Below are 21801 nucleotides of genomic sequence, written 5' to 3'. Positions count from 1 at the left end.
ATATTACTCTCATACAATTTCTGTATTAACACTTATTAGGGATAAGTACGAGTATATGGGTTCTTACTTTATCTTTTACAGTAATCGTAACTGCTATACCTATTATATTATCTAAGGAAGATTCTACACTCAATTTATTCAATCAAAATCGAGCAGTCTCTGCAAAATTATTTCGTTGGTTTACAATCACTTAGACTTAGGATTTTAAATCACTTAGTCTCTTCTTTGTGAATTCTGATTAACGGCTATACTAGATTAATAGTGAGTTCTTTTATAAGACGTCATCATTTACAGCACTCTTACATGGCTTTTGGACTTCTTCAAAATACAGAAGATCAAGTGCCGACACTCTCCAGTTGTTTTGACCGACCTTTCGTAAATGTTCTGTGGCGCAGTTTAACCATCTCAATTTCGGCCGTCCAGGTCCGTTCTTCCCCCCAAGGGATGCCTTGCTGATAACTTCTTCGGTAAATATGCACGTGGCCGATCCAGCGTAGTCGCAGCATTTTCATATGCCACGTGAACTTTAAATGCCATCCTCTTGAACAGCCACAAAGATTCATTTCAAGACCTCTCAAAAATATCCACATGTCTATCACTTTGTTTGCTGATCAATTTCGGCCGTCCATGTCCGTTCTTCCTTCCATGGGATGCCTTGCTGGTAACTCCTTCGGTAAATATGCACGTGGCCGATCCAGCGCAGTCGCTGCATTTTCATATGCCACGTGAACTTTGAATGCCATCCTCTTGAACAGCCACAAAGATTCTTTTCAAGACCTCTCAAAAATATCCACATGTCTATCACTTTGTTTTAGGTACCTAGCATCGTGATCTATATGTTACTATAGAAACTTTTACATAGAATTGTTTTGGTTTTTGGAAACCAAAATGGCATCTGTTAGCGAGGTTGATACGGCGATATTAACTCGCTTGTGATAGTTATGTTTGTGAATACATACATAAATAAATGACCCAAAAGCATCGCCACCAACAATAAGGCAGCTATAATCATTTACAATAAGTGACCCATGTTACTGGGAACTGGATTTACTGATTTATCTTTTATTACAACAAAATTCCGAAGTAAGATAATAAAAGTCAAGTTATGATTCACGCGCCTACATAACTTAAACAGGCAAAAATCTATAATAGCACACCTATAGTATATTAAGAGTTTATTCTCTACGGTAATCAGCTTTGCTAGTTTTCGATTATTCAAATCGCCTACTTTGTGATACTGACACAGACGTGATGCGAAAAAGCGTCAGAATAAAAACGACAATGATTATTTAATTATAAATGTGAAATTATTTTCGTGGTCCAACTGTAAAAGTTCCTGTACTAAAACGAAATGAATACGATGCACTTTTTCGAATAATTTCATTAAAACGGCAAACTAACGGAATAATACGTAAATAATTACAAGATAAAAAGAACTTTTAAAACACAACGTTTTTAAATTTTCTGTTGAATCATATAAACTTGACTTGACTAGCTTAAACGATCAAAAAAATTTGTACTTGATAGAAATAATACTGAAATGTCATATTGATTTCCATAGTAACGCACGTATATATTAATAATTTAGGTGCTAAGACCCCAGACCTCTAGCAACCAATAATGGTGTCGAAATAACTTTTCATACAAAACAGAATTAACTGAAAATGAATTCAATTCTACTTAAAGATGGCTAAAAGTATTAAAAAAATGCATTGGCATCGTGTTCTGATATATTCTAAAAGTTTCAAATGTCTAGCTAGTCGGGAAGTTAGTTAAAAATCGATTGCAAGATTTGTACCGGACAAATAAAAATACGAGCTAAGAAAAACGTTGTAAAATGGGTACGCAACACTTCAGGGATTGGAAAATTGACCATTGTATAAAAGAGAAAAATTGACTGGTGTAAAACATTTAGCAAATTGGCAAATTATTCAAAATTACAGACACTCAAATCTGTATTATTAAACATTAAATCGTGTACATAGTAATGAAACAATTATTCCACTTACGAGTTCGGGACGATTAGGTGGACCTTGTTTTATGAATTTTCAAAATAGGAACAACTTCACTCACTGTGCTTCTATTACGTGTACTTCTTATGTAACACATGTTTTCTTTGTTTTATACCATGTTGTGAACGTTTTGAATTTGTAATTTATATTGTTCATCGTAAGTAATATAAATCAATTTGAATGTGGTTAAAAATACACAATAAATTGTTGTTTTGTAATATCATGATGGTTGGTCTTTTTCTTTATTCTCTTCAATAAATATCATGATGGTTAGTCTTCTTCTTTATTCTCTTCAATATCACTGAGAGTGCAATACCTACTTTATAATTGTGACTCTACCCTTGGCATTAGGTATTCGTCAGGCAAATATAGTGAAAACCCATTATAGATATGAAGCCATTATAGACAGCCTTGCCAATTTGTTTTTCTTGTCAGATCTAGCATGTTTAATAGGCATCTAGCTTACAAATATTGCATCTGGCAAATGGCATTAAATATAGCGTTTTTCGATACCTCAAACAGTTTAAAACTTCTCATAATAACGCTTGAACATAATACCAGATTTGCATAAAATCAATATGCAGGTCTTTTGTACCTTATCTCTCATGAATGTGACATTCAAAATGATGACAATTTTTTTACCTGAATTATTTGTAATATTTTACTATAGATAATATAGATCTACGAACAGCGCACCTAATAAGCTTCACCACTACAATAATTATTTGATAAAATGAACATTAATATTATAACTAACCCAAATTTCATGGTTTTACCACAAAGTAATCGGAAAATATTACTTACAAAGTGGACTACAATTTCAATAAATATGTAGGTACATACGTCTACGTCATACGGATACAACATAACGAGGCTATCATAGCTTTGCATACCAAAGGGTAGCTCTTTAACAAGCGATCGTCCGTGTTCTTTCTCCCCAGCTTGGCATTTAAGCTTGGGGGAGAGGGTGCTAAATATAGAAGTGGGTATCCGTGCGATAGTACTGAAGTTCACTTCAGTTGTAAAGTCAGACTAATTGGCATTTATGACAGACAAAAAGTTGGATCCAATTACAGGAAATTTGTAAACTTGCAGAGAGAGACAGTCATAGGTACAATATTTTTGTGCGGTGAATTCCTATTGCTAGTTTCTAGATTTTGTTATTTTAAAAATTCTAGCATTTTTGTACGGTGTTCAGTCATGTATCCTGAGGGCAATGGAGCAGAAAGGAATTGATGATTTCGAAACGCGGTATTGGCGTCGAATCCTTCGTATTTCTTGGATAGCACAGGATGAATATTTGTCAAATCATTTTATATTACAAAGGAACGGCTCTCGACAATATTAGACGCATTCTGCAGTTTTTTGGACGCGTTGTCCGGAAAATATGGAAAGATTCTGACAGGCTACATAAATATTGTAGTCATTTTATTTTTTTCTATATTAAATTTGTGTCAACGTGTGAATGCTATTCTGTGAAAGATATTTCGTATTCGAAATGGCCATTTCGTAACTTATCTAAAAGTGTTTATCTTGGCAATAGTGTGAAGTTTTATCTACAACGCCATATGACATGCCTTTTTAGAAAGTTGATGGTTGGATTAATATTGTTAGTTAATCAAGATTGAAGATGCTGTCTACAGAAAACTAATGCCATACAACAAACATTATCCAACTCGTCGATTATACCATATGCACATAATAATATAGTAGTGAAAATGTAAAAACAGTGTAAGTACATTCAGTTGAAATATAATGTTTTCATTGAGATTTCAAAGGAAAGCTTTAACCATTTCTATTACGATGGCCGAGCGGTTTACGCGTCGGTTATTGATCTCGTGGGTCCCAGGTTCGAACCGAGGGTCTGGCAAATACACATTGTTTTTCAATCTGTGTTGGAGTCAGAGTATGGATCTAATAGGTTGAGCAAGTGGCTAACATCCATTTATCGTAAAACCAAAAATCTGTTAATCAAATCAAATTGTATTTATTTTATATATAATGAACAGCACATAGGTATTATTAGTTTAAGACGTTCACAACATGACATAAAAATAAAGAATAAAGAAAAATTATTAAAACTGTATAGGTAGGTATATAAAAAAAGAGATAGATCCGTATTAAGCTACCTATTAAACAGTAGAAAGTGTAAATACAAAATTATTATTTATATACAAAGAAGTACACCGAATGAGCTAAGTAGACCCTGAATTTATAAAACAATGCCCACTTATAAAAATACCCACCTCACGTATGTGGAATATGTAAATATCCGAAATGATTCGGTTGAACAGAGTTAATGCCCTCCCAATTGGCATTACCAATGGCAGGTTAGTAGTTAGTTAGAGTTAAAACTACTCTGTGGAGGTCCATATGATCCTATTGGGATCGGATATGGTCGAAACAAGAAATTATGAGGAAGACGGCGAGACCTAGTCATATCACTTGATTCGCATTGCATCGCTCACGGCTTAACGCAGGAGTAAGAGAATAAGATGTGAATCCGTCCGCTTTAAACTAAACTGTCGTTCCTCACCGTCGCGCAGTAGCCTCTTTATACAGTAGGATAATTGATCGACAATGAGTGCAATGAGTACACAAAAGAAAACAAAACGTATAATATTCTAAAAAAAATCATTTGTAACACATCAGTATCCCCCCACCCAAATTTAATACGTTTATTCAAGTTGAAGAATAACAATGAAAGAGAGTAAGGCAGGTCATTGCCAATCTTGATAATGGATCACAGTTTAGGTACGTGAAGTTAGATGTGCCTGCCATGCAGTGACGTCCCTAGACAAAATGCCGCCCTTAGGCAGGGCTAAAATGCCGCCCCATTTCTTATACCGTATTTTATGTTATCCTTTCACGACTCCAATATCTAAGAAATGTGTTGTATGGATATATTACCTAGTAACAAAATATAATTACCACGAAATCTAATTCTATTTAAATGGCATATTTGCTTCGGCAGACAATTTGCATAGATGCATTTAAAAATACACCTGATAACTTCCAAAACTCGCGAGTGACTGGCAAAAATATTGTTGGATACCATTGCATATATCATTGCTGGTCATCAAGGACACGACGTCCAAGGACAACGAAAGTACACTAGACATCGCAAACCCGACAAAAAAAACTACAGTCCTGTTAAACCTTTTATATTAATTAATAGTTATTACTAAGCTTAGGTAGCAATTTCTACATAGGTATACCTAATGATTCTCCTCGATTTGCCGCCTTTCGAATAACTGCCGCCCCCTAGCGACGCTCAATCTGCCTACCCCCACGGGACGTCACTGCTGCCATGCAATAATATATTGTAGCTGTTTTACTTTACCAGAACCTATTTGCCCACTCACCCACTGGTACACAGGAGAGATGAAAACGATTCGGATAATGTACATACTTAGATACCTATGTATACCAGAACCATGTCGCACGTGCACCGGTGGCATGTGGATTAGGCAGGATTAATGATGCACCAACGAACAGTCAACAGAAGCCGTATTTGTTTGTGCACACGAGTATGTGCATATAGGGCTGTCATATCGAAAGAAAATGTATTGATACTTGGTATCGGTTATAGTAACATCTATCAACATAAACTACAACTAACGACTTCAGGCGATAATTAAGTAGGTACTCGTCACTCGAACTCATCATAATATTATAATATTCAGTCGATATCAAACCTTTCAATCAAGTGGTTCCAGTGCTCTAAATGGAAGATTTTACGAACCGGAGCGCTAGATAATTGTTCATATTATGATAATGATAACAGCTGTATGTATTATTGGAAATATACCTGCCAAGCTCAGATGGAGTAACTGTCTTTAAATTTGTGACATGCAAGCTAAAGGCATAATGTTGTCAGCGCCAGGAGGTTTACGTCATGTCATAAATATATTTTTTTACTATTATTCCGACAAATTTCGTATCAACTTTAAGAAATATATGTAAGTAAAGTAAATTAATTTTAATAATACGTTTTAATGATAAAATTCACGAACCAGAATGCAATATTTAATTTTTCCACGAGACGGAACGATAATGACGGGGATTTCACGAACAGGAGCTGCGCTCCGGTGCGTTCCAGTCCATTTCGAGCGCTGAGTGGTTCACAATTTATTAATCTCTCAATCATAATCGTGTCACGAATACTCAGTTCGGAAATGACGTAAAACTATTAAATACTAAATTCACATAAACAACTAAATTAATATTACCAATGTACAAGTGCATACAATAAAACAACCATCAAAACAGTTCTGTCTATTAATCAATTATGTATCCACATATCAAAATTGTATATCAAACTTTCTTCTGTTGACCATGTCCGATCCTAATAAGATCAAATGGGCCTCCACAGAGTGAAGGTTTGTATTTGCAATTTTTTGTTTTTTACGAGAAATGGATATAAGCCACTTGCTCAACCTATTAGGTCCATACGCTGACTCCAAACGCAAATTGAAAAACGATGTGTATTTGCCAGACCCAGGATTCGATGCTGGGACCCACATTATAGGCTGACGATAACCCCTTAAAAATGAATAAGCAACTATGTACACGGTATCGTTTCAAATGAATATTGATTTCTTTTTAATATTGCAAAAAATACAGTGTTTACTTAATTGAAAAACAATAATCATGATGTAATGGGTACCAAATGTATGTAGTCATGAGCCATGACTATTTAACAAAATCTGAAGCTTAAAATATTAATTTGTTACAAAATGTTATGAAAATAGCATTGGTCTAATCTCACCCCATTTATCGGTGCCTACATATTATACTGTATTTCGTGATACATTAAAAACTGGCAACTCTGTAAGATACAACTGTTTTATGTTGTCAAGTTATCAACTTGAAAATATGTATTACAAGGGAACTCAGAAATAATGGGAACTGAAATATCTAACGGGTGTAGGCGACCGATCTCGAGTGTGAATACAAGAATACGCTTGTCCTTCGTTCTGACAACTGCTATCAGTTAATGCACTGACGCTCATTCAATATTGGTGTATTTGAAGGTTTCAACACACACTAATGCACGTGTATAATGTGTTTCATTTTCGTAGGACACTCACACATATAAAACCCTATCGGAATTGTATATATTAATCTGTTCAGTGATTACAATTTTATATTTTAAGTAGGTACATCATACATGACGTGATATATATCTCTGAAGCAAAAATATAGGAAAAAAACTAGACTGAAAATAATCGCTAAAATATTTCAAATATGCATATTATGTATTGTAATCATTAATCACAGTTCAATATTTTAACCAGGGGGAAAGTAACTAATGATTCGATACTCACAAAAGAGTGTCGATACCGATATCGCATCGGAAGAAAAGTATCAATGGCTAATAAGTAGGTATCGAAATAACTATCGATGCACTTCTACTAGACGGGACACGCGGTCTAATAATATATCTGCGTAATGCGCTGGACGTGAGAATAAAATAATTGTTGAATTCAATCAATATGACGTATCGAATGGTTATTTTTGCTTTGCACGATTGTTTACTTTATCAGACATTGCCACCGCACGAGAGACGTGTGAAGAAACGTGATAATATTATAAATAGACCAAAATGATTATATTACGTAACAATTAGGTACATTGAAAATCTGTGTAAGATGGTAAAACACGATATGTCCGTTTTCCTAAATTGTTCAGGAGAGCAATTTTAAACTTCGAAAGACATTCAAACAATGGACATAGGTATCAAATATTGACAAAGGTGATAAATCTCCCGACCTATAAGACCTGGCCATACCATATTTTGATATCTTGTAGATCTCACTGAGACGAGTCTGTTTTTTTTTTTTTGAAAATTTAGTTAAGTATGTATACCTTCATAAAAAAAACATCACGTTTTGCCATCTTAGTACAGAAATGATAGTTAATGAAAAAACAACATATTAAGTAGGTACCTAATATTGAAAGCAGGAACACGTCAAGCCGGGGTATTGGGGTGCGAAACACCCGGGAGGCGGGGATTATTAAAAACATTTTTATAATTATATTATTATTATAATATTATATCATAAAAAAGGCGGTTTGTTAATACATAATATGTATTCAAAAGAATATTGAAGAAAATTAATTACCATGTCGATACAGAAAAAATGTAGATTGACCGCAGTGTTTGAAAAACAGATAGGGTATCGTTTAATACTACGGATTGGAGTGTATCTTTTATAATTTGGGGTTCCCAACCTTATTTTCATCACGAGCACATTTATAGCCAAATTTCCAATGTCTTTGTTTATATTATAAACCGTTAGATTTTTCTTTTTGCCCACTAATAAACAACGGAACCATTTATCATAAAGTGAACAAGTAAATAATGATAGACAATAACTTAGTTAGAATAAATAATAAAATTACTGTCTGCTGTATGTAGCCAATCTTCCGTAAACCAAAGGTGAGAAACAACATTCGTTGGGTCTGTTTCTAACCACGATGATGGAGTTCCACTAACTTAACGCCAGATAAATATTTCGTTAAGTGCTTGTGCTACTTTTTAGATTATCGAGAGGGCGTGTATAGAATTAGTTAAAAGTTGTGTATAACACATAATATTAATTATATCGTCCCACATTACGACAATAGTAAATCTGATGTGAAGGCAGTGTCGCATTATGATATGTCAGTATGCAGTCACGCGATTTGAGGTATTTGCAGTCGCATTCTTGGCCAGCAATGCAGCGATTAGTAACCGAATGCGATGTTGTTGTGTGCTATTTTACAATAACACGAGTAATAAAACGTGAGGAGATGGAAACGAACATCAGCTGTTCGCGTTGGAAAGTTATCACGTGAATGTAATCCGCACGTGTGCTGTTGCACTAATAGGGAAATGGTCAAAGGGCTAGCCACCGTTTTTTTGATATCGATTAGTGAACAACTTGCATTACACCTCCCTATCATGTATCATGGGTCAATCTTTTAGATTCCCAACGCCTTGAACACGAGTCACTTACAGAGGTTGCATAACCAACACCATCTCTCTCTACTACCCCAGCATTATTTTGAGTAATCAGTAAAACACACTTCTCATTGCGGAAAATATGGCTGACGGAGCTATTAACTTAGTAGCTATAAAAAGTCTTGCCGTATTGGCTCGTTATTTATGTATTTATTTATACGTGTATTTATTTATTTCTAGGAATTTAAACTATTCATTAAATTTGAAATTCAAACCCACAAATTCGCTGGTAATGTGATCAACTCATGATATATTAGTTTCATGCTACGCCGATACAACCACATTCCACGTCTTCCTAATGTCCGTTATTTTAACGTCCAGTTTCGAGTCCGTAGACTATTACGGGTATCATAATATAGCACCTGATCGCTCTTTATTGAGAGCCAAGAACTTTGTATCGATTGCAGAAGAGATGCTTATTTTTTTAAAAAGGTACTTTTTGCCATTTTAATTTCATTATCCCAGCTGTAGTCTTCGTGTAGACAGCAAGTGGGGTATTGTACATATTCCACCTTCGTTACATGATTATCCTCAATGTGCAGGCGGATACTCGGAATTTTTGTTCACTGCAACCCAACTCAACCATAAAATCGGTTTTTCAAATTCAAATTTATTTTTACATAATATAATGAACATTACAAATTATTAATTCAAGATGTTCGCAACATGACATTTAGAAACAAAGGAATATTATTTAAACAGTACTATATAAAAATTATGATAACCGTCTCAAAGACAAAAGTGATAAGGAACTGTTTTTCGGACACTGTGATTATCTGTATTAATGGCACCCAACTCGAGCAAGTCAGCAGCTACGTCTATCTCGGACAGCAGGTGCCCATAGACGGAAGCATGCACGATGAAATTGCTCGAAGAACAAAGCTGGGATGGAGTGCTTTCGGACGTCTGAATAGTATCTTCAAGAGTGACCTACCATTATGTCTTAAGCGTAGGGTGTTCAACCGATGTGTGCTACCCGTGCTCACGTATGGCTGCGAGACGTGGACCCTCAACACGAGAGATGTCCAAAGGCTAAGAGTCACACAGTGAGGCATGGAGAGGTGTATGTTGGGCATCACGCGAAAGGACCGTAAGAGAAACGAATGGGTTAGGAAGCAGACAGGAGTACGCGATGTAATAGACGTTGCCAAACAGCTGAAATGGAGATGAGCGGGGCATATTGCTCGCCGAAAGGACGGCCGCTGGACAAATGCCGTCATCCAGTGGTACCCAAGGGGCACAAAACGGCCACAGGGTCGCCCTAAAAGCCGGTGGATTGACGAACTGATAAAGTTCGGCGGAAACACGTGGCAGCGAACGACACAGGGAGAGAGTTGGAAAATGCTTGGGGATGCCTTCACCCAGCAGTGGATTGACCCCGGCTGATGATGATGATGATATAAAAGTCATTAAACAGTAGAAAAGCATAAATACAAAAAAATATATATAATTCTCGTATTATTCGCACGAATTCCGTATTTTTAGTTAGATAAACATTGAAGTTATCAGTTGAAAGTGTTCTGAAGCAGGGTTTGCTTTATTACTTTAGATTTAGACTATTTAGAGTATAGACCATAAAACCATGGGACACATAACGTGCCGACTGTCTTCAAATATTGAATACGATCGGATAACTTTATGGGGTGGCCTTATTGTAGAGCCCCGCGGTATCACAAGAAATACAAATGATTAAAGATCTCAGACTGTGTAAATTATGTCAATAAGTACTCACATAGGATTTGAAATAATTGACCTATCACCTAAATTCACCTAGATAAGAAGAACGACTTTGTAATAGTTTTTCACCTCTCGTTTCATGTCCACAGCACTACAATTATTTCCCAAACGACCCACAAGCAATCATCATCAGTCAGGCCAGGGCACGAACAAATTTCTCGGCAATGAAGTCAACATAGACAAGTACCTACTCTAAACAATTTGTATTGTAAATAATATACATATTATTTTATCGCGTTCTGTATTAATACTTAATGTAGCTTTCAATTTAGTGAAACCATCGAAGGATCTTGCAATTTTGTTAAGTTGCCTAATTATTGCAGATGGCCTAGCGTTATCCCAACGATGAGAAATGATTCACAACGTACGTTCTATATTCCCGTAGGATTTGAAATGATTGACGCAAAAAGCCTAACAATAGTTTTTTGCCACAAAAAAAAGAAAGTGACCTCAAAAATAAATCGTACAAGGCTTCATGTAAATGTAACAAATTCCCCGTCAAGCCCAGACAACCCCAGTCCGTCTATCGTCCGATGCTTAATTTACAAAACGTGAATATTCATTTTGTCGAGTGATTTATCGCGTCCGAGGGTTGTTTTGCCCTTCGATTAATATTCGGCATTAAGTGATTGCCTTGGTTTACCCCATATCCGTTTAATCTGGTACAGGCATGCCGAGCCTTTTCAATACCTCATCCACTTCCACTTTTGGTAAAGTAGCTTTATTAGGTTTAAAGTACCCATATTTATATCAGTGGCGAAGGGTGGAGGTAGGCTATTAAGATCCGCCATAAATAGTGCACAATTAAACTTTGTTAGTCATACGTATTTCTTTGTCATTAAACTAAGACTACAATATACTGATGGTGCTGGTTAGTTTTTAAAAATCAAGTAAACCCTGTCTAAACCAAATCATAATAGTTTTGGTATACTTTGGGCGATCCGACAAAATTGTACAAACTTTTTCATTGTTTTGGTTGAGTTAGGAATACACATTACACACGTTGTTGGTTAATTTGTCTGAACTCACTAACCCCAGCCTAAACCAAACAATAATAGATAAAAAATATTATTCTATCTATAAAATATCCAAAATAATATATGATTTAATGGCATAATTTTAGATATTTTATAGATAGACGTGGATTTTTTGACTATTATCTATTATGGCTTGGTGTTCGCAGGGTTTAATTGAATTTTAAAAACTAACCAACACCGTCTGTCAATTGTGGCCTTAGTTCAATGAAAACAAAATACGTATGACTGACAAAGTTTAGTGTGCACTATTTATGGCGGATCATAACAGCCTACCTCCACCCTTCGCCACTGCTATATGAGTACCTTGGTATCAAAGTGGGACATAAGCCATTTACAAAATTTTACAGGAGACTGACAAACATGTGTGAAAAGTGACCGTTTTTCATATAACATACCAACTTTAAACTCAAAAATCTCTATGAAAACTACCGTTTTTGATACTTTTAGTGGATTTTTTGAAAAGTGCATCACTTGCACTACCATAATCAATTAAAACATGAATTTAGCGGGAGGTGGCGTATGTCCCACTTTGATACCAAGGTACTCATATATTAACAACTGTATTCTCTCATCGGTATGGTATTACTATGTACTTCGTCTTGAACGGAGATTGAGTATCATTTATTTAGTGCATTTAGTCTCTATTTTCTAAGATTTCGTCCAATCTCAAGTTTGACTATAGAATATGAGTAATGTTTCAAGCGAATTTATGTGTATGTAACTGCTAATCCCCATTTCGGTCATCTGTTCCTCGTTATTGTTGATATTATCATTAAATGTATTATGTACAAACATAATCTTGAACGGAGACTGACGAGCATACTTAAAGGTAGAGCCGCTCCTGCTTACTTCCAATCCAGACATTCGACAAAAACGAGTTTTGACCAAAAATTATTTGTGAGGTGGTACCAACCAACATTTGACGGAAATATTTATTAGCTTAGTTTATATGATTTTTCGGGACCTTAGTGGGCCTTGTAAAATCGCGAGTCTTTGCTGCATTGTACATTCTTTTATAGCTGCGCAATTACGCATGCGTAAGTATACTCAATAGGTATCTACTGTATAGAAGTCGAAAACTTTAATTTCGCTTGTGCAATAATGTCATGCAAAATAAATGTATACTTGTACAAAATACATGCTCAGCGCAGTTACATTACATTTGTAACAGGCTTTAAAGGCAACCCACCGCCATCTTTAGATTAATAAAGCCTGAGCTTAACTTTTTGCACAAGCAACGAGTGGTCCACTTTTCAGCTGTCAAAATCAGATCCCAGATTGCTTGACATATTGATTCGCCCTTTCTCATTTCAAATTGAATTATAAAAAATTCTCAAATCAAATACCTATATTAACTATCGGTGTTATTAATAAATAATATACATTCCTGTTATTCATCAGCACTGTCAAAGTCAGACTAGTCATTCACACAAAAACCGGTGGTACCTAATATCGATTTCCAAAGCATTGATCTATGCATTACATTTGTAGAAGGTGTGTTAATGCTAGTGTATTATTTCGAGTGCTTAAAGTCAGACAACGTTATCTACAAAAGTGTTTTTTTTGTTTGTTGAGATAACGTTATTTTACATTTACGGCTACATGATAGTTAAACAACGTTATGTCAATCTTTTCAAATTTCTTATTGAATCGCCAGTAAAGTTTAACGCTAACTATATAAGTAACCCTTGTTTCCATATTTTTTTTAAACTATCCCTATAAATTTTAACATCATCATAACCAAGATAAATGTACAATACACAATAAATTATAAAATATTAACATTAGGTTTTAAATAAACATTTCCCTTGTTAAGTTACAAGAATCTAAAATAACGATTTTTGGCTCTCCTGTAAAGTTGCACTTTTGTAGATAGTGTTGTTTGACACTAAGACTCGATTTATCATGTTACTTAGCTATTTCAATTTAAACCATTCCCTGTGTGAACACGGCAGACGCGTCAGAATGAGGACTCTATGGAACAATGACAGTTCATACATATACAACAATGGGAGGGGCGGAAAAAGTAGGACCAGTCGTTGTGAATGTATCGGCTTTCTACTTGAGTCGGCAATGGAAAACCCCGATATTGACAGATTTCAACATTTTTCAATTTCATGATTACGGTACCAGCGGGATCTCGAAATTGCAAACCCTAGCAGGTACAGTAAAAACGAAACAATAATACGGTCGGTCGATAGTGTGCGTGCATATGGGGAGCCGTAATAAATGCCTGGCAGCCGATGACCGCGTATTCGTAAGTATACGTAAATATACAATCGACGAACCGCATCATTGTTTCGTTTTTACTGTACATACATCCTACGTATGTTCTATATCGAAATAAGTGGTATGTACAAAACAATTTTCTCTTAGAATTCTCTTCTATCACAGCCACAGGAGATGAAGCCTGCTGCAATAGATGTGGCATATTACTTGTAATGGAGGATCTATGTACTGCGTAAATTGTAATTAAAATCTTGCTTTAGAGTTTAGAATAATATTAAATTGGTGTCAACCGCAAATTGTGTCGTGCGGTTCAACACGCAACAAGTAAATTCAACTTCCGTCAAGCCAGGGTTGCCCAATCGGCGACCGGAAATTGTCACTGGAAGTCAAATTAAATTCCGATGAGATCAATGGAAACAATGGTTAGTTATATTTGCGAAGTTTCTAAGTCCATTTTGCAACAATTCGTACCAACTGTAAATAACTATATAAGAATATTTTCATTTACGAGATAAATAAACAACAACCCTTTTCTATTTTGTTTTCTTTTTTCTAATTTAACACTACAATATGCCATAACGCCCAATGACAGTAGTGTATTAGTAACGGTAGAACAATGCTTCGAGACAATCACATAAATGTTTGTGACTTCACCGAGAAGCCCTCGGATGAAAAGCCGGTGACTTACGCATTAGACTGCGAGGCCAGCTAACCTAATGCGTTAGATTTGTTTTCAAATATTTACGTTAACCACAGACACCGCTGCAGAATGCATGTTGCATACGAAACATCTACACACACTGCGTAGCGTGTGATGTTGGTAAGCGCACAACGACTGAACACCGCGTGTACGTTACCGCACCTCGTCGCTTCCCGCATCGACCACGCACTTTCCCCGTGCTCTGACACTCCGCGCATTGAATCTAGCGGATAAACACACAAGTCAGCAGCTATAGCCACCGGTGAAATTGCTCACCAGCAGTAACGAATGGTGGAGGTAGGCTGGTAAGATCCGCCATAAATAGTGCACAATTAAACTTTGTTAGTCATACGTATTTGTTTTTATTGGACTAAGAATACAATTTACAGATGGTGTTGATTAGTTTTTAAAAATCAATTAAATCCTGCCCGAGCCAAGCCATAATAGTTTTGGTATACTTTAGGCGATACGACAAAATTGTGCACACTTTTTCATTCATACTTATTTGTTTTCGTTAGATTAAGAATACATAGTACACATATTGTTGGTTATTTTTTTCAAAATTCATTAAGCCCTGCCTTAACCAAGCTATAATAGATAAAAAATATTATCCTATCTATAAAATAACCAAAATTATGTATAATTTAATTGCATAATTTTAGATATTTTATAAATATATGAGTATTTTTTTACTATTACCTATTATGTCTTGGTTTGCGCAGGGTTTGATTGAATTTTATAAACTTACCAACACCATCGCTACATATTGTAGTCTTATTTCAATGAAAACAAATACGTATGACTGGCAATGTTTAATGTGCACTATTTATGGCGGATATTAACAGTATACCTCCACCCTTCGCCACTGCCTACAAGGCTAATCAACGTATTATCTATCTGAAAAATCCTAAATACAACCTTGGACTGATTAGGATTCAAAGGATTTAAGGAGTCTCGTCCAAAGGAATTGTGGCCACGGAGGCAGTGGATGGTATGCAATTGATAAAAGTTTTTGAAGAACAGTTGAAAATGTCCCTCTGAGACGGACGAAACTGGTCCAGATATTAAATAAAAGTGGAAGAAGTACGATAAAAATTTCCGTTTTATTAAATTTAAAAAAATAATACTTAATACAATCCATTTCCATCATGAATTGACAGTTCATACAATAAAAGAAATTCTGAGGAAGCCCTAGACCCCCTAAGGCAGGGATGGCGAACCTATGACACGCACACGCGAGATGATTTTGCATGGCACGCGAATGTTTTATTTTAAAGAGAAAAAAACTGCCTATAATAATTTTAAAAAGGATTTTATTACAAAAAAGTTTTACAAATAAATGTATAAGTAGGTACTTAAGGGGGGACATGCTCGTCGAAGGTCAAAATTGAGTTTTTATTGTATTTTCAAACCATGATCCTGGACACTCCTTAAACGTTGTAGATAATCTATTTATATAATTTTGAAGCCTTATTATCCTTTATAGTCATTTTAAACATTTGATGACTGCATAAAGTATTTTTGTTACATAAAATAGTATTCTTTTAAACCTCTCGCTCTAATGTTTTAGAATATAGTCATATTTCGGTACAGAACTGTGCAGTGGTGTTAAGATTTTTTACATTTATTAATTTTTAAACGCATTTATAAAACCATTAGTATAATTTATTACGAGATAATTTTTGTAAAATATTCACGATAAAAAATTATTTTGATAATCTCTGTGATCCCAAATTTGACAAGAATTAGGCATTTTATTATTCAAAAAATCGGCAAGATTAACACATTTGAAGATGATTCTAAAGATATTTATTATAAGCAATGTCTTCGACCATTCAAGTGTGATAAAAATCTTATGAATAATGATTGCTTTATAATAATTATTGACCTAAGAATAAGGTAGTGTTTTTTTGAAATACGCCATTTCTTTTGTCATTACCTAGTAGTTAAGCTACAACATACGGCCGTAGCCATAAAATGACAAACTATAAATAAAGTAGGGAGTAAAATTATGTTAACGCGCGTGTTTGAACATGTACCTAACCGAATTTTTTTTTATTTTTTTTTTAAACGGTACATGTTCAAACACGCGCGTCAATATCATTTTACTCCCTACTTCAATTATAGTTTGTCAATTTATGGCTACGGCCGTATGTTGTAGCTTAACCACTGGGGAATGACAAAAGAAATGGCGTATTTCAAAAAAACACTACCTTATTCTTAGGTCAATAATTATTATAAAGCAATCATTATTCATAAGATGTTTATCACACTTGAATGGTCAAAGACATAGCTTATAATAAATATCTTTAGAATTATCTTGAAATGTGTTAATCTTGCCGATTTTTTGAATAATAAAATGCCTAATTCTTGTCAAATTCGGGATCACAGAGATTATCAATATAATTTTTTATCGTGAATATTTTACAAAAATTATCTCGTAATAAATTATGCTAATGGTTTTATAAATGCGTTTAAAAATTAATAAATGTAAAAAATCTTAACACCACTGCACAGTTCTGTACCGAAATATGACTATATTCTAAAACATTAGAGCGAGAGGTTTAAAAGAATACTATTTTATGTAACAAAAATACTTTATGCAGTCATCAAATGTTTAAAATAACTATAAAGGATAATAAGGCTTCAAAATTATATAAATAGATTATCTACAACGTTTAAGGAGTGTCCAGGATCATGGTTTGAAAATACAATAAAAACTCAATTTTGACCTTCGACGAGCATGTCCCCCCTTAAGAATATAATATTTTTTTTAAATAGTGACGTTATGGCCAAGCGGATTTTCTTCGGTTTTTAATATTATTTTTTTCCATAATATTTACCAATCGATGCGTGAATGACGCAATGCATTCATAAATGACACATCGTATTACATAAAAAATAGGAATACTCTTCAAAAATAAGCATTACGTTTAATGTAAAGATATAATTGCAAGGTCGGTCCTTACGCTTGAAGGATTTATTGATCGAACGATTAAAATATAAAAATATTCAATCAACCTAACCTAACCTAACGAAATTTATCGGCAATCATGCAAATATAATAGCTACTTGTTATTTTGTCTCAAACATAATCGCTAAAAATGGAAAACCGTTCACTGATGGAGAATATATTATTATGAAAGCAGCACGATTAAAATCATACCACGAACTCTTTGAAAAATTTGAAAACAAGGAAAAAAATATTCAAAGAATAAAAGATATGCCTTCCGCTAAAAACACGATGAAAGATAGAACCTCTAAACTCAATAATTGTATTTTTTTTTTTGTAGATTTCTTAAAAACCACTTTTATCATTTTTTCCCAATGAAAAACTGGTCGGCACGTCAGTCAAAAAATATTTTTTCGGAAATTTTGGCACGCGTACGGAAAAATGTTCGCCATCCCTATCAAAAATTAGGATGATTCCGATGTTATAAACTAAATAATTCTAATATATCTATACTCATTAAAAGTCGATATTAATATAAATTATATTTTACAAAGCAGTTAAAGAGGCAATGACACGGAAATCCCCAAAACAATAAAATAGGTAGGTACTAAGCGAATGCACCTAAACGTTGCGATTGGCAAAAAAAAATGCTAAATACAATGGGCGGATGCGTGTCCAGCGACCCCTGCGGCGCGTGACCCGCGAAGGATATTAAAATTTATTACCTTCGCGGGAGACAACGAGAGACGGCGCCGAAGGCAGGATAGGATGACTTCGGCCATGCCATAATCGTCGTGTCGCGTGCTCATTATATAATAATTTTCGTTTCCATGCAGTCAAATTTGATTATAGGAAGATTGACGATCGCAGTGTAGAGTAATGAATGATAAACTGGTATTTAAAAGTCAATGTCTTTCATAAGCCAGAGAAAAATATTCGTATTAATTTTCCTTCCTTTATTTATAATATTATTATTATAATTACCGGTTACAACGATAGATGTCTCTACACGTCTACAAATTTCTCAAATATATATTTATTTACCCACTACCACCTACTGGATATTTGTACATTCGTTCTCTCGACATCACGAGCCATCGTATTGCTAACGATCTGAAAAGAAATGATTCTATCTTACGCAAATATAATTCCACACGTTTTATTCCAAATTATAAATTTTGCGTAAATAAATGGGGTATTTTTTTTTTAATAAATACTCATAATTGATCAGTAATTAATGAGTATATTGTGAACTTGCAATGGAAACCACAAGAGCCTAAAAAATCGGGCCCAGTTTTGAGTCGAAGAGGAAGATCCGGAGTAGATTATTTAAGCCTTACAATAAAATGGTGTCTGACGACAAATGTACGGATTCAGAGCTCTATCGCGTGTTTGCGGAGCCAAGAATAGCCAATTCGAGATTTCTCAAGAAGAACCTCTAATGGAGAGATATCATAGATACAGCCGAGATCCATACCAGATAATAGAGTCAATAACAATGAAAAAGATAAAATTAAACAATTAAGTTTGTATATTGTAATACTTACCTACAAAAGTCAAAAAGAGAACTAAATAAATATCTACAAACCCAAAGTTCGAAACGCATGAAATTCTAATGAGTTTCAATATTCCATCTCATCCGAATATCTCGAGTCTCGACAGCTGTGCGAAATAATATTATTATACTAAATAATAATATATTGTATTATTCGTAAACAAATTGACAATTTCGCGGTGGGATAGATAATTGGTACAATCTGTTTGTATATTCCGTAAAATACAAAACCCAAATAAGGACTACCTAAATAATTGAATATGTAGATAACCATCAAAATATGTAGGATGGTTCCTTTTGGTTTAACTTAATAAATAAGGACATACATATTATTTTGATATGGAGATAACAATCAAACGCAATGTGCTTACTTTTGCTCGCCTAGGTTTGGTGGGTGGTGGTGGCCGCGGCCTGGTCGTCGAGCTGCCATCTGACGCCGCAGAGGCAGCTCTCTGCTGGTCCTGATTGTCCCCTATTACACCTATGGACAAAAGAAGAAGATAAGAGTAAGGTAAGATATCACAAAAAAACGGTTTCGTCGTGAAAGCAATATTAAAAAAAACAGACAATCACTGTGCTCAGAGATATCAGCAATACTTCAGACGTGAACGCATTAAGAAAAAAAGCTGACGATGTCGCGCCAATTCCCTCGATCCACTGACACGTATTGCGTCACGTGCACCTGCAGCGCATAGATGCTGGCTAAGGTAGTTCCAGCCACAACAACGGAAACTTTGACAATAAGGGTGCGGAGTATCACACTCTCTGGTGGTATCCATAGCACGTGTCCGAGACACGTGGCGTGCCTCTTTGTGGCTACGTCAATAACTGCGTGCTGACGTACCCGCTCACGTAGGTACTCCATTGCTATACGCATTACACATTCCCTGAAATGAATATGTCAGGAGAGAGAATGCATCCGTGTCGTACTCCTTTCAATAGTCTTTAATAGAGTAGAGAACTCACCAAAATTTTATTAGCTTTTTCCGTGATCTTGTACATACTTAAAGCTGTCGGGCAATGCTGACATGGCTCCTATATTTCATCAAGACTTCCGGAAAAGGACAGGAACAGGAAGACCATAGCACAGTGCTAAGTATTGTTAAAAAAAACTATTTCTTTTATTCGACGAATAATTTACAAGATTTGAGAATGTAACATTCTATAATATATTGAACATACATAATTTGAAAGCATCTCATGAATAAACCCACTAGAAAAAATCTTTAAATAAAAATACGACACCCGACGGTATACAAACCTGTAACCGCTGGATTCGCGCCAGTGTGCTTTTCCAATTAAGCTACGGGCATCCCATTTAATTAAGACGATTTTAACTAGTAGTTCTTACATGAAATGCTTATCAAATTGCGTTATAGGTAATTTCTATAAATTATTTCTAGTGGGTATATGCAAGAGGTGTTGTCAAATTACGTATGTTCTAAGTAGTGCTCTTACCGGTGTCTACCCAGGCACCTAGTTCCCGTCGCAGGGCCGCCGTCTGCTCATTCAGCTGCAGAAGCTGGTCCAGCAGCTCCCTATACCGCCCCAACGGCAGTGCAGACATGGCACGACCGCTAAAACAAAACCATAACTATGAGACCTCATTGAACACATAAAAAGAACATAACGGTTCCATGACAAAACAGAACACGACAAAACAGAACATTGCAAAACAGAACAGTGACAAAACAGAACAACGATAAATATAACTATCACCTTTCAGGAAAAATATAAATATAATATTGAAATTGAAATTGTCCTATCTCTATTATGTTGACAGATTTTTAATACGCCATAATAAATCAAATTATATACCTAATTTCTGCATTACTAATCGCTAGAAAGACTCAAATAAACTTAACTCGTCGTTGCCGGCAAGCTTAGGATGGGTTTGGGTCGAAATCCCGAATGGCCGAAATCCCGAATGCTAAAATCCCGATTGGCCGGAATCCCGAAGGCCGAAATCCCGAAAAATGATTAAGAGAGATAAAAAAATGCTTTTTTGTCTCCTGCAAAAAAATGTTTTTTGTTTCCCTTGTAAAATTTGCGCAATCCAAAATAAGTGTTGCGATTGTGCAATTTTTTGCAGGAGACAAAAAACCATTTTTTTCGTGATTTTTGATTTCGTCCGGCAACCCGATTATTATTAGCTAGTGCTCCATACAGGGTCGCCTTGAAGTTTTAAAGAAAAAGTATGAGACACAGTAATCGATTGGCAATAGTTGTACATGATTATCAAAATCAAACAGATAAATTGAGGTATTTACGCCAAATGGCCAACATGCAGTGATTACATTATACAATTTTATATACTCTACATATAAAAAAATGCATTATTTTCAAAATAATGGTATTGTAAAAAAATGAAAGTATATAATATTATAACTTGATGATTTCACTTATAAATTGATTTATTTTTAAATATTAAATATTTATATATAAGTATATGTATTTCGTTTAAAATTTAATTAATAAACAGATTCCACAAAAATTAATGTTTCATTTTTCTTCTGGCTGTTCTGTTTTGTCATGTTCTGTTTTGTCATGTTCCGTTTTGTCATGTTCT

At 35.0% G+C, this 21801-nt stretch overlaps 1 protein-coding gene across 1 annotated transcript in view; it reads right to left on the bottom strand.

Moving 5' to 3' along the window:
- Positions 1 to 21801, bottom strand: part of Apc (APC-like) — a 137471-nt gene that overhangs the window by 86652 nt on the left and 29018 nt on the right. The window contains exons 2-3 of the mRNA XM_085945096.1: positions 20691 to 20809; positions 19604 to 19713 (exon numbers count right to left, since the gene is read on the bottom strand). Coding sequence (XP_085801222.1) covers positions 19604 to 19713; positions 20691 to 20799 — 219 coding nt within the window. The 5' untranslated portion in view covers positions 20800 to 20809. The remainder of the gene's footprint in view (positions 1 to 19603; positions 19714 to 20690; positions 20810 to 21801) is intronic.

Source organism: Rhyacophila brunnea, unplaced genomic scaffold (genome assembly GCF_057557595.1).
Source record: "Rhyacophila brunnea isolate RB1 unplaced genomic scaffold, BYU_Rbru_1.0 scaffold_18, whole genome shotgun sequence".
In the NCBI taxonomy this organism is placed as follows: domain Eukaryota; kingdom Metazoa; phylum Arthropoda; class Insecta; order Trichoptera; family Rhyacophilidae; genus Rhyacophila; species Rhyacophila brunnea.
This window is presented reverse-complemented; position numbering and strand designations above follow the sequence as displayed.